This window comes from Bufo gargarizans, chromosome 3, assembly GCF_014858855.1.
Source record: "Bufo gargarizans isolate SCDJY-AF-19 chromosome 3, ASM1485885v1, whole genome shotgun sequence".
Lineage (NCBI taxonomy): Eukaryota > Metazoa > Chordata > Amphibia > Anura > Bufonidae > Bufo > Bufo gargarizans.
Genome location: NC_058082.1, coordinates 66,232,760 through 66,247,087, shown reverse-complemented (window position 1 = coordinate 66,247,087; position 14,328 = coordinate 66,232,760). Strand labels below are relative to the sequence as shown.

The 14,328-nt window shown below is 44.4% G+C and overlaps 1 protein-coding gene across 1 annotated transcript in view; it reads right to left on the bottom strand.

The window, feature by feature from the left end:
- LOC122931114 (electroneutral sodium bicarbonate exchanger 1) overlaps positions 1-14,328 on the bottom strand; it is a 287,005-nt gene that overhangs the window by 47,223 nt on the left and 225,454 nt on the right. The window contains exon 14 of the mRNA XM_044285063.1: positions 1,212-1,457. Coding sequence (XP_044140998.1) covers positions 1,212-1,457 — 246 coding nt within the window. The remainder of the gene's footprint in view (positions 1-1,211; positions 1,458-14,328) is intronic.

Sequence of the window (14,328 nt, the reverse complement as noted above, 5' to 3'; positions counted from 1 at the left end):
CAATTTAATTAAAATACTCAAAAACTCAGTTCAATCATATCTCAACATTATTTTTTCAAAGGGTTGTTCAACTTGAGCTCCCACATCGCCTAGGTACATGAAAGTACACTAACTGATTTTCCCAGGATACGTCACCGGCATGTAGGTGAATACAGCCCTATACAGATATCTTTGAGGACAGTACTTACACACCAGCATCCAAACATGTGCAGAGGAGATCAGTCCGTATACCAAGAGCCCAAACATCTCCTTTGTAAAAGGTGCACCCCAATATATACTTTTATGATATCTTTCACACATTCCATCTTAAAAGAAGACATGTTTGTAGGCCACACACCATTAGGAGAACCACTTTACGTATCTCCCAAATTTGCGGACACAATATGCATTTTAAAATGACGCTATATTCTAATTTGTCCCCCTTAAATCATAATCCTCCTAAAGCAGGGATGTCAAACTCGTGGCCCTCCAGCTGTTGCAAAACTACAACTCCCATCATGCCTGGGCATACTACAGCTATTAGGGAATGATGGGAGTTGTAGTTTTGCAACATCTGGAGGGCCATAAGTTTGACATCCATGTCCTAAAGCCTCACTTAGAGTGGCATAGGTACCTCAGGGGCAGGACTAGTGACTGATGAGGGGTCGTGTCATGGAGTGAATCAGCCAATAGTGGGAGCTCGATGTATACAAATTGCTCCCATGCAGTTCATTACTAGCTGTATATATCAAGACACATTAGCTTCTCCTGACGGATGTAGCGTACAGCAAAAGTTTTATAATTTATAAAAAACAAAAAACAGACTGAATGGTAATTAATTTAAAAAAATGTTATCTGTGAGGAGCTTGCAGTGGACAATTCTGTCTGTGTCTCCTTTTTCCTACCCCTTAGGGTCCATTCACACATCTGCAATTTTTTTCCGGCTTTTGCGGACCAATTCATTTTTATTGGGGCCAGGACGGATGCCATGTGCTGTCTGCATCTGCATTTCCGGATCCGCAATTCCAGTTCCCGAAAAAAAATAGAACATGTCCTATTCTTGTCCGCAACTGCAGACAAGAAAAGGCATTTTCTATAATAGTGCCGGCGATGTGCGGTCCACAAAATGCGGAACGCACATTGCCGGTGTCCGTGTTTTGCAGATCCGCAAAACGCTTACAGACGTGTGAATGGACCCTAACATGAGATACATACATTGGGAGAAAACTTACTAATAAAGAGTTAGCTTGTCCAGTTGACTGTGCATGTGAACAGGATATGTCTCCCCCAGATGTATCAGCTTCTCTATGGCTTCATAGATAAAAATAATACAAATCAGTGAGGCAAATGCTTCTTCTGTAAAACGCGTAATGTAACAAACCAAAGAGCTGGCATCAGTGGCCACCAGGACAATGCAGAGGAAGGCCGTCCACAGCCCAATGCACGCTCTCAGTGATAGATATGACAGTTCATATTCTCTGGAAAAGAAGCGAGACGGACAACCATTAATATGGGAAGAGGGAGGTGGCGCCTGCTAGAAGGGTGAAAATACATATTAAAGACAGACATGCTCTACAGCACAAGGCTGGAAGAAAGTGGCATTAAAGCTCTTCAATTTACAGTGGCTTTCTATTCAATTCAACTGAAGTTTCACCTTCAAAGGCGTTTTGTTATGATGCCTGTGCTCGCCTCTAACATAATGAATGGTCCTGCACTTTGCTGTGATCTTTTCACATAACAAACAATGGATTATTCTATTAAAGACATAAAAGACTATAAATGAACTTGTGTGATCAGCTCATAAAAAGCATCGATCCACGTGTGGATTTTTGCAGGAAAAAATATCAAATGGAAGTCAGGTATATACGACTTCTGTATTCAGGGGCAGACTGGCCATAGACCCTACAGGAAAATTTCTCAGTGGACGGGTACACAGGGCGCACCTGGGCCCTCCTCATGGACTCCAGCTGCTGACATAACGATCAGATAGGCCTGAGCCCGCGCACCACGCCAAGGTTTCTCAAGTGGCACGGGACCTAACGCTAAACCTACCTGTACCGTATGGGTAGGACCAGGAGTCAGTTGGCAAATTACAGCAGCGTAAGGTCCGACTTACAGCAAACAGCTGCCAGTTCCCTCCAGTGTGACTAACCACACATACAATGGGAGGAGGCTTAGAGTCCCACCTATGGCTGGCTGATATGTTGCAGGCCTCACAGGTGCACCTAAATGCTGCTAATGGATGGTAATCAAGGCACATTTCGATTGGTGTTTATAAACCTCCAACTATATGGTTTAAATGACAAAAATATGTGCTTTCAAAAGGTAGGAAATGCTTAACCCCAAATGTAGTTGTGCATTTATGCTCGGGATGGGGGGGGGGGGTGTTGAATTTTTTTTTGCCACGTATTTTTGTCACACTGGAGGGAACTGGGAGCTGTGCTGTGAGTCGGACCTTACGCTGCTGTTATTTTGCCCACTGGATCCTGGTACTACCCATACGGTAGAGGTAGGTTTATCGTTAGGTCCTGTGCCACTGAAGAAACCTTGGCGTGGTGCACGGGCTCAGGTGTGTCCTTAATATATATTAAGGATATATTGGCTAAAATCTCATTTTTAACATCAGTGTGAGGGTTTAGTCAGATGTTACTGTTTGCATCCACCACAGTAGTGCACCTATTCTTATAACTATTTATTCCATATATCGTTCCACATCCACACATTTTACCATCTGGTGAAGAATGTCTCTGTGGCACTTGTGGTCTGCTGCTGGCATCCTCCACTGTATGCATTTTTTGCTTAGCCCTTAGCAACAGACCACAAGCACAGTATCTGCTCCCCCGGGCATAAATGCACAACTGAATTTGGGGTTGAGCATTTCCTGCCTTTTGAGACCACGTATTTTTGTAATTTAAGTCGTTCTGCTGGGGAGGTATTTTGTGCTGTACTGTGGTATTTGGTTCTGCTAGGGTGGTATTTTGCGCTACAATATGGTATTGCTGGCCCTTTACACTTCTCTTGTCCCTACATCATGGAGCCACTTTTAATTTTTTTTTTCCAGGGCCACTTTAAGCTCCCAGTCCACCCCTGTCTACATTTCAGGAAGAAAACATATTTATTAATCAAAGAGGACATTATGTACTACTCAGAACATAAGAAAAACATAAGGGAAAGAAGGAGGAAATTGCAGCATCAATGCTGACATGTGCCATGTGGAAGAGAAAAACAGATGCTGTCAATTGTCAAGTGGAAAAAATTAGCATTTTCTATAGAGACAATGGTTCCACCACATAAAGCAGACAATGTCTGGAGGATGACTGTTCTTGATGAACAATGACGTGATAATGATGGTGTTTTCCTGTATATGTGGATAATAAAATAATAAAAAGTCAAGATATTTACTACCTATGTTGTTGCACTGATTTGCATGTAGGAGTTACATGGCAGGGGTCAGCAGTTCTCATTCACTGACATCCAGAGCATACACGATTCATACATTTTTTCACAGAGCAGTATTCTCGGACGCAGTTATGTCTACCTGCACCTGTCATCACCTGCTGAATGAAATGCTGCGACTACCTGGTTAAAGAGGACCTTTCACCGGTCCTGGCATCACCATCTAAATAGCTGGCAGGGTAGGGCATACTGATGGCATGTAGGGCTGCAGTAAACGATTATTTCAGTAATCGAGTATTCTATCGATAATTTTTTACGATTAATCGAGTAATCTAATAAGAAAAAATGTATTAATAGACTGTTTTCCTTTATAAAAACTTGTCAGACCCCTTACCATCAGTCCCCAACACACTTCGTCCCCCCCCCCCCGTGCGATCAGCCCAAGTGCATCAGTTCCCCCAGTGCCATCGGATCCCCCCCCCCACCCCAGTGCCATCAGCTCCGTTCCCCCAGTGCCTTCAGCTCCAATCTCCCCGGTGCCATCAGAACCTCCATTGCCATGTCCCTTCCTCCCCCAGTGCCATCAGATCAGCCCCTCCATGTCCTCTACTCCCCCGATGCCATCAAAATGGCCCCTCCATGTCCCCCAGTGCCATCAAATCAGCCCCTCCATGTCCCCCAGTGCCATGAGATCAGCCCCTCCATGTCCCCCAGTGCCATCAGATCAGCCCCCCTGTCCCCCAGTGCCATCAGATCAGCCCCCCCATGTCCCCCAGTGCCATCAGATCAGCCTCCCCATGTCCCCCAGTGCCATCAGATCAGCCCCCCCATGTCCCCCAGTGCCATCAGATCAGCCACCCCATGTCCCCCAGTGCCATCAGATCAGCCCCCCCATGTCCCCAGTGCCATCAGATCAGCCCCTCCATGTCCACCAGTGCCATCAGATCAGCCCCCCCATGTCCCCCAGTGCCATCAGATCAGCCCCTCCATGTCCCCCAGTGCCATCAGATCAGCCCCTCCATGTCTCCCCACTCCCCCCAGTGCCATCAGATCAGCCCCTCCATGTCCCCCCACTCCCCCAGTGCCATCAGATCAGCCCCTCCATGTCCCCCAGTGCCATCAGCCCCTCCATGTCCCCAGTGCCATAAGATCAGCCCCTCGATGTCCCCCAGTGCAATCAGATCAGCCCCTCCATGTCCTCCAGTGCCATCAGATCATCCTCTCTATGTCCCCCAGTGCCATCAGATCAGCCCCTCCATGTCCCCCCACTCCCCCAGTGCCATCAGATCAGCCCCTCCATGTCCCCCGACTCCCCCAGTGCCGTCAGATCAGCCCCTCCATGTCCCCCTGTCCCATCAGATCAGCCACTCCATGTCCCCACTCCCCCAGTGCCATCAGATCAGCCCCTCCATGTCCCCCCACTCCCCCAGTGCCATCAGATCAGCCCCTCCATGTCCCCCGACTCCCCCAGTGCCGTCAGATCAGCCCCTCCATGTCCCCCTGTCCCATCAGATCAGCCACTCCATGTCCCCACTCCCCCAGTGCCATCAGATCAGCCCCTCCATGTCTCCCACTGCCATCAGTCAGCCCCTCCATGTCCCCCACTCGCATTTGCCCCTCCATGCCATCCATTGCCAGCTGTCCCCCTTCAATGCCATGTTGCCAGTGCCAGTGAAATAAAATACTTACCTCTCCTGTAGGGGCGCCGCTCCACAGCTCATCCTTCTTCTCCGCGCGCTGCACTGGATCCGGACGTTACACAGCGTCGGGTCATAGTGCGCCCTTACGTACACTATGACCAGGCGATGTGTCAGAATCCAGTGCAGTGCAGGCCGGTGACCACGGAGCTGTAAATAATAGCAAGCACTTCACTCCCGCTCCATGATTACATGACAAACGAATCCTCGATGCAAAAAATTTGCATCAGGGATGTTTTGTGTCGAATTACTCGATTCAATCATGTGATATCGCTTACAATTTTTTCTATGCGCTGCTCTGCTCCCCTGCTGTGCCCTCCCTTCTGGTATGTAAATCCATACCATCAGTAAAGGGAGGAGGAGATGGCCGTGTTTCTCAGGGGGCGTCTCCTTCTCCATGGCTGTGACGCTCTGGCTGTGACACATGTTTCTCCCTTGAGAAACATGGTCGTCTCCTCCTCCCTGTACCGATGGTATGGATTTACACACCAGATGGGGAACCAGTATGGGGGGGCACAGCTGGGGGAACGGAACAGCGCTTAGGAAAAATAATATAAGATGCCATCAGTATGCCCTACCCTGCCAGCTATTTAAATGGTAATGTTAGGACCGATGAAAGGTCCTCTTTAAAGAGGGTTTCCATATTTGAGATACTGATGACCTACCCTCCAGATATGTCATCAACATTAAATTGGGTGGGGGTCTGACACCACAGATCAGCTATTTGTGACAGTCGCCAGAACTAATAACATAATAATAAAAAGTCTTCCTATGTATTGCTATACTGATTCCTGCACCTGCAGCTTCGGGGGGTGCTGGGTATTGGACCCCCATCAATCCTGGAGTGTAAATCCTCTTTAAAGGGGTTGTCTGAGTTATTATGTTTCTAACTAACCAAATACAAGAGGTTTACAATGCACTTCCTTCATCTGCAGTGGCTCCTTTCTCAGATTTCACTGACCTATGATGCCAGATCTAACATGACCAGTGATGTCAGCCTCTCTCCCTGCTCTGATGAGGTCTCGTACACAAGTCTGAGGAGCAGGTCTGTGCACAGGACGTCAGTGTTCTAGCCATCCCTGCTGCACTGCCATCTGCTGCTGTCTGCCCTGTATCTCCCTCCCACTGGATTCTTCATGAAAGATTAACCCCTTTTAACATCAACAGCACAGACTCAGGGCTGGAAGCTTTGCTGAGCCGCTGCGGGCAATGAAGAGACACAGGATCTGCCCTCCTCATCCTGCAGACACAGAGCTGACAGACTGGAGAAGTTCTACTGAGCATTGCACAAGAAAAGGTAGGGGGAAGATCCTGTGTGTATCAGCAGTGTCATTGTACAGCTGGGACTTGTAGTCCTACACATACAACATGCTGTTGATTATCCCAGCATTCAGACATTTCCCTCAGGGCAGCACTTTTATTCACTCCCTTTGCAGAGCAGGGGGGTGGCACAAATATTCATGAGGAAAACCTCAAAGATTGTTGTTACTGCAGGTAAACAAAGGGCCAGAATACAGGGAAATTAGGAAATATACTTTTTTGCCTAAAACTTGCTTAGCTTATGTACATATTGCTGACCATCAAATTAACAGTGCAATATATATTTTTTTTCATAACTCGGACAACCCCTTTAAGATCTCGTGTGCTAGGTCATATCAAAGGGAACTTGTCACAATGAACATGCTGTCTGAGCTGCAGACATGAGTTTACAGAGCAGGGGCAGCTTAGTTGGGAATGATTGATTATACTCTGTGATCAGGGATAGACAGCTTTCTATGTGTGTGCATACATAGATAGCTGTCAATCATTGATAGGACCGCCTCCTTGACTTCAAAGCCCAGAATGAATGAAAAACAGGTTATGCTAAATCTATTATCATACAATTATATATGGATTTGCTCATCTCCTCCTGCTCTGTAACATGCCGTGGGCAGATTACACTATGTTTTCATGCTGGCAGGTTCCCTATAACCCCTTCCCGACCAGCACAGTACATGTATGGTGTTGGTTGGGTGTTTAAAGATGCCGTCTGCTCCAGGGTGAAGCAGGTGCTATAGCCACGAGTTTCTGAGACTTCACACACCAGAGACCTGAAGCTAATGTCTGGGATCGGATATAACGCTGATCACAGGCATTTAACCCTCCAGATGCAGTGGTCAATTGTTCAATTGTGACCAAAGCCTCTGAGGCGGCCTTACCAGGGAGCACCTGAGCGGCTTTCCAGCACGGAGATCGTGCAAGCCATTCATTCTCTGTAATAGTCTAGTCTCTATGAAGGAACCCAGGCTATTATGGCTGTAGTTCCTAAGGAGGCCTGCAGGTGCAGAATTCCATAGTAACGTAACATAAATCTCCCATACACTGCACTGGTAATTCATTGCAGTGTAAGAGAGATGAGATAGCATACTCAAGTTCCATATATATATATATATATATATATATATAAATATAAAAAAAATTCAACTACTCTTTCCATAATAACAAAAAAATAAATAAAATGTCAAGATCATAGGCATTGCTGTGTCCCAAAATACTATTAAAATATAACCGTATTTATCCCAGGTGAACACTCTAATGGGAAAAAAAAAATCAAAATGGCCAATTCATTGCTTTTTCATAGCGTCACTTTCCCCAAAAATTAAAATTGAACAAAAAGCGATGGAAATATCATACACACTCCAAAATGGTAGCAATAAAATCTACCATCTAAAAAACTAGCTAACCAAGTTTCGAGTGGATAAACTGTACATACCTTTCAGTAGGCCAACATTTCTATTAAAAATCATTTTTTGAATTGGTCTTATACGATAGTCAAATTTTCTGAGATACTGACTTTTGGGTTTTCATTAGCTGTAAGCCATAATCATCAACATTAAAAGAAAGAAACACTTGAAATGGATCACGGTGTGTAATGAATCTATAGAATACTAGCAGAAGGACCCGGCTTCACACGGGTATATTTCATTTTTTGCTTGTGTAGTGGTCCCATAAGAATTGCCCAGTTTTGCACTAGTTTATTTTGTATGTTGTTTGTGTGTGTGGTTAAAAAATTGGCTACTGGTTTGAGGACATCATTTTCCTTAAAGTAAACCTTTTACTACATAATAGTAGTAATAAATATATTATATATTTATTTAATCATACAGGAAACAAATGAAACATTTCAACAATGCCGATAAGTGTGTAACAGTGGAAAACAAAAAGGTAGAAAACATTCTAATGTCGTAGAAATCTAAGACAGCACTCTTGGGTAAACTACATTTGCTGTCTTGTTCTCCGGTGCAAGTATGTAAAGGTTTCTGCCTGAGCCAACTCTGGAGCAGGCAACATATAGTTGTCCATGAGAGAATTATGGTAGTTCCAAGCAATTGACACCAGCAATTTTCAGGGACTGACCTTGTGCCTTGTTATTTGTCATTCCAAAAGAAAGTTGAACAGGAAACTGTAGTCTTTTAAAATGCAATGGTGAATGCTTGTCATTGTGGATTAGAGGGATGCGAGGAAGAAAGAGATCTTCATTCTGAGAGCAGCCAGCCAGTGTTGTAGCCTCTATCACATGAGGCGTGCATTGTTTGACACAGTCGGGTTCCATTGCAAAGTCGTGGTGCATCAACATTTCTTAACAGTATTATTGGAGCTCCAACTTTCAATTCCAAGCGATATGGCGGCATTCCAGTTGGTTCTAAGGAATTCAAAAACTCAACAGGGTATTCTATGCTGTCCTCAAGATCTATAGTTGTGTCAACAGCAGTGTATGTGAAAATTTGTCCTGGTATGTCCCTCAAGATTTCAGCATGAATAACATTCACTGCATTGCTCCTGGGAGCCAAAATTGCCCATTCACAAAGCCAAGGATAGTAAACCTCCCTCCTTTGTGCAAATATCTGAGCAATGCCAGGAAATACATTGGTCTTTTTAAAGTCAGCAAGTAACGGAACAATGTTGCATAATTCAGCAGAAAAAGACACATTTCCACGTGCATCATTGAGTCAGCCGCTTCCAAGCTGTAGCAACATTTGCGCAAATTGCTGTGCAGTATTGTGGCCAGAAGTAAGGGCACACATGTCTGTACTGAGTGTAAGCCTCTTAACAAAACGCCAAAATGGTTAAGCTATCAGGGAAGCATTCAGCTCATTAGCTACCGTGCCTCTTTGCACGATTGGCAATGTCTGCCTAAAGTCTCCAGCCAGTAAAAGCAATACTCCTCCCATCAGTTTCATATTTTGTCTGCAGTCCTGAAGTGTTTTGTTGACTGCTTGTAAGCCATGCTTGTGTGCCATGGTGCATTCATCCCAGACAATAAATTTGCCTCTTCTGAGAACATCGCCAATGGCTGATTCTGCATTCAAATTGCAAACAGGTGCTTCCTCCCTGGTCAAATCAAGTAGCAACTTAAAAGTGGAGTGTGCAGTCCTGCCACCATTCAGCAAAGTGGCAGCTATGCCAGATGAAGCAGTTGCAAGAGCAATGTCATCAGCACTTTGTACTTTGGCAAGAAGCAGATTAATGAGAAACATTTTACCTGTTCCTCCAGGAGCATCCAGGAAGTAGATTCCTCCGGTGTTTCTTTGAATATCTTGAAGAAGAGTTTCATAAATGTTCTTTTGTTCTGGCACATTGTCAAGCATGGGCTCATTTGTAGCAACATATTGTTTTAGTTGGCTAAGATCATAAGCGGTTTCTCTGAGGAACTCATAGCTCACTTGTTGATGACCATGTCAATGTGGTGATTGCAAGTGAAACTGTGACAAACATAAACCAGTCATTTGAAAGAATTTGCCTCCCCCCCAAAAAACAGCGCCTGATTCTCAATTAGAGGAGTCAAATGCAGTGAATTATAATTTTCTTGTTTCTGGGCAAGGTGCAGGACATCTTCAGCCATTTGTTGTTTGTATTGTTCCCAGAGCTACTGAGGTTTGGAAGGATGGCAGCATGTGAGAATGATCGCAAACAGCTCTCTGATTTTGACAGGTGATTGTTATTATCACTGCCTCCTGAAGGCAATCTTGCCATTGTTGGTCATTATCAAAGTAAGCCAAGTCTCAAACATGCTTCTTTGCATGAGGTACAAAGTGCAGCATTGACCATCAGGAGTGCTTCAAAGGATATTGGACTTTGAACAACATACGAAGTAAAAGCATTCTTCAAAGTTAGGATGAACAGTGTAGACCAGTGATGGCGAACCTATGGCACGGGTGCCAGAGGCGGCACTCAGAGCCCTCTCTGTGGGCACCCGCACTCTGGAAAAAGTCTATGGTGTACAATATGCCTTAGACTTTTCCTGCCATTCATCAGCGCAGGCGCACTATGAACAGCACAGGCAGCGCACTGAATGTAGGCAGGCTATTATAGCTAAATAATAAAGTAAATAGAGGATATGCTATATTAGACTATAGTATTCAGGTTAAATTGCTTTGTTGGCACTTTGCAATAAATAAGTGGGTTTTGGGTTGCAGTTTGGGCACTCGGCCTTTAAAAGGTTTGCCATCATTGGTGTAGACTCATTAGTAACAACATCTTGACCTGGAATGCGAGTGCCTTGTTTGCGAGATTGCCATGTTTTTGCAGTAGTCCACGTGTAGTCAGCAGGAACCTCAACATAAAGCAGCGTCCTTCCAAATTCGTCTCTCTGACACAGTTAAAAAATAATGCAGTCAGAGTTGTTCTAGGTGGATTCTGAGCTTTTTGTGCATTGTCAGTAGTAAAATACACTCTCTGGCGATTTTCCAAGTGAACAGAGAGATGCTGAACCATCGGATGTCTCTTCTGAATGTGAAATCCGAGAATTCACCAGACAGATTCGTTGCTACTTATGTAGCGGCCATGTTGATACTGTTGAACGTCATTAGCAACAGTTTCATCCTTTGTAATTGCAAAAATCGATTGATCAGAACCCTTGTGTTTGTACTTTATAGCTGAGATGGAACTGCAGAACTCCACATTAATGTGAGCATGAAATACCTTACACAAAAGTGGTGAATATGCGAGAATGAACCTGTTGTCAATTTCAACACTGGCCATGTGCATTTTGACCCTTTTGATGAATGTAAAACCACCTTCGCCAGGCTTTCTACGCCGGTACAATGGGTAGCCATCACCATCGGACTGCGTTTCAGATAAAAGCTGCCTTGGTTATCTCTTTTTGCATTTACCCTGCTTCACACAGCCTGGATTTGGGTAACCTACTCCACAGGGGTCATGAATCATGTGCCTGATGATCGTTTGGAAGAGTGCAGGATCCACTTATTTGTTAGGTATTTCAGCACTAATTATTGAATCAATCTGGTTTGGCTGAATCTTTTCCTTAAGCCACAATAAAATGTGAGTTTGGCAATCCTCGCTTTTGCTATTCTATTGTGTAACACCAACAATGGGGTTCTCCAAAAAATACAACCCTTGGTGAGAAAATCCATTGGCTTGTTCACTTTTAGCTGAAAGACTCGTGCAACAAAGTCATGTCGCACAATGTTGGCCTGGCTAGGGAATTGCATGGTCTTAATTTCTGGCCAATCTGGATTGCATGTGAAAGTAATGAAATGGTGTGGCAGAGCATACTTGCGGACATATGTCATGCAATCTTGGGCATACTCATGCATGTGCCTCGGGCTGCCAATAAAGCAAGAAGGCAGAATGACTTGTCGTCCAACAATGTCAGGTCTCCTGTCAGTACGAATTGCATCCAAGAGGTACATATATTTATTGCACACAGTTGTGCCTGATGTGTTGCAATATAAGTTAGCCTTTCGGATTTACCTTGGCATAAACGTCGACCAACAGTTGGTGAGTCAAGTCACCAAAGGCCAGTAGCCAGTTTGTAATGCCAGGATCACTGCTGCGAATCATAATCATGGAGGCATAAAAGTCCATGCACTATACAGTCTTATCCTGTGATGGTGATTAATTTATTATCTGAGGAATGTAAAAGCGATAGCCATCCTGCCCATTCCAGAAAACCAATGGATACAGTAGGGCATCATAGGACCTTTGAAATCCATTTATCCTTTGTAAAACATTGTCTCTCTTGTGTAGGATGATATCCCATCTATCATTGATAGTAGGTGCATTGAATGTTCCAGGATGTTGGCCTCACGGTCCTTTGTCAGCTTTAATGTCCATTTTGTATTTGAGTGATGGCATTCTTTCAATGGCAGCCTTAAACAATCGTACATATGGATTGTGCTGGTGCAACATACAGACTATATGTGTCTTAGTGAGGGGATTGTTTCTGTGATGGGTATTTACTTCTGCAGAGCTGTCACCCAAGAAAAAAAACTTGAAGACATAAAGACAATGTTTCTAAATTGTCTTCAATAAATTATGGCAAAAGGGATCCAATTGTGTGATAGACTTGCCCCTGGATCTTGAAGCTGGGCACGTATCCCTGCTCCAGCACACATATTCCACATCCAAATGAGGTTATCTGAAAGGCATTGTTGTATACCCGGATATGTTTAAGAAACTCGGTAGAGTGAGGGGAGGAACCATCAAGCAACATTATAAGCTCTTCTGGTGGATCAGGTAATTTGGGTACTCTGACCTTTCCTCCAGAGCAGTACATTCCTGGTCCTTCACCTTTGTACTTTAATGCACTACAGTGTTTGCATTGTTTATTCATTTGGACAAAATGAAGCAACCCAGCATGATCGGATTGGGAATTATAATGGAAAGCAGCATAACACATATCAGCCCAGTCAGTAGCTTGTTGATTAGAATATCGCACCTGGTCATCATGAAGATGGCCTTGGGTCTGCTGGGGATTTTCAGCAGCTGGCTGTTGTCTGTGACAGACCTTGTCAGATTGGAGACTGGCTTGGCTCTGCTGGGGAGTTTCAGCAGCTGGCTGTTGTCTGTGACATGCCTTGTCAGATTGGAGATGGGATTGGGTCTGCTGAAAGTTTTCATTAGCTCGCTGTTGTCTGTGACATACCTTGGCAGATTGGAGACGGGCATTGGTCTGCTGGGGAGTTTCAGCAGCTGGCTGTTGTCTGTGACATATCTTGTCAGATTGGAGACGGGCTTCGCTCTGCTGGGGAGTTTCAGCAGCTGGCTGTTTTCTGTGACATGCCTTCTCAGATTGGAGATGGGATTGGGTCTGTTGAGAGTTTTGATTAGCTCGAGCAGCAGCCATGCGTTTAGCTGCAGGAGTCTTAGGTCCAACTGCAGCTTTCCTTTTTGGAGGCATTAGTAGTTTAAAAACGTTTCAATTAATAAGAATGCTGACATTCAGTATGGCAGTCCAGTATAGGTACAGTGTATTTATGGTTGTGTTATGGAAACCTGGTAAATTAAATGTGAACTTATATTGGTGTCACACCGGTGACAGGTTTGAGAAGGTCTGAAAGATTATCTGCACGTTAGTGATCTGACAGCCTCTTTTGATTTCACTTTGTCTGTGTGTTGCTGGTATGTCCACACCTCCTGTTCAGGTGTGGATCATGGGACCTTTACTTCCCCCTATTTAGTCTGACTTTACCCATCACTCCTTGCTCTGGATAGCTTTATTTGGTTTTTGGAAGAGCTGGAGTGTGGTTCTAGTTGAAGTCCTGTTTATCCATCATCCTCAGAAGTTAAGTGTTCCGCTTGTTGTATTTTGTATTCCCCCCACCTTTGTTGTTTACTAGGCCTCAGCGAGACGCTGGTTCCTTCACCAGGGAAGGAGCGGGTAGTCTCTGCCCTGTCATTACTGACTCGTGTAAAACTGTGTGTCTGTCAAAACTGAAGAACCTGCGAGTTTCCATTGGTCCATAGGCATCATGCGATCATGTGTATCTCAGTTTGGATATTAGTGAAAAACCTGCGATCAGTTGTATGGAAACCTGGAGTAAAACTATGTGTATGTGGAGACTAAGGGCCTGCAAGCTTCTATTGGCTGATAAGGGACATGTGACCGTGTGTATGGCAGTTGGGATATGAGTAAAAGACCTGTAGGCTTTTATTGGCTAATTCAGTTAATTTTGTGAAAATATCTCAGGAACGGTACATCCTACATCTAAAATGTTCCCAGACACCTAATGTACCTGTGTGCCAAATTTGGTGAAGATCGGTACAGTCGTTTGGTCGCGCATAAAGAACAGACAGACAATGATATGAGTTTCAGTACTCAATTACGGAAATAAATAACCTTTTCGATGATATACTAATTTATTGAGATGTACCTGTAATGTATACTATATGGGGCCATTTTGTGGTGCTTATGGGTTTACACTGTATGCTGTATATTATTCTGCATTACCACCTTTTAATACATGACATGTTG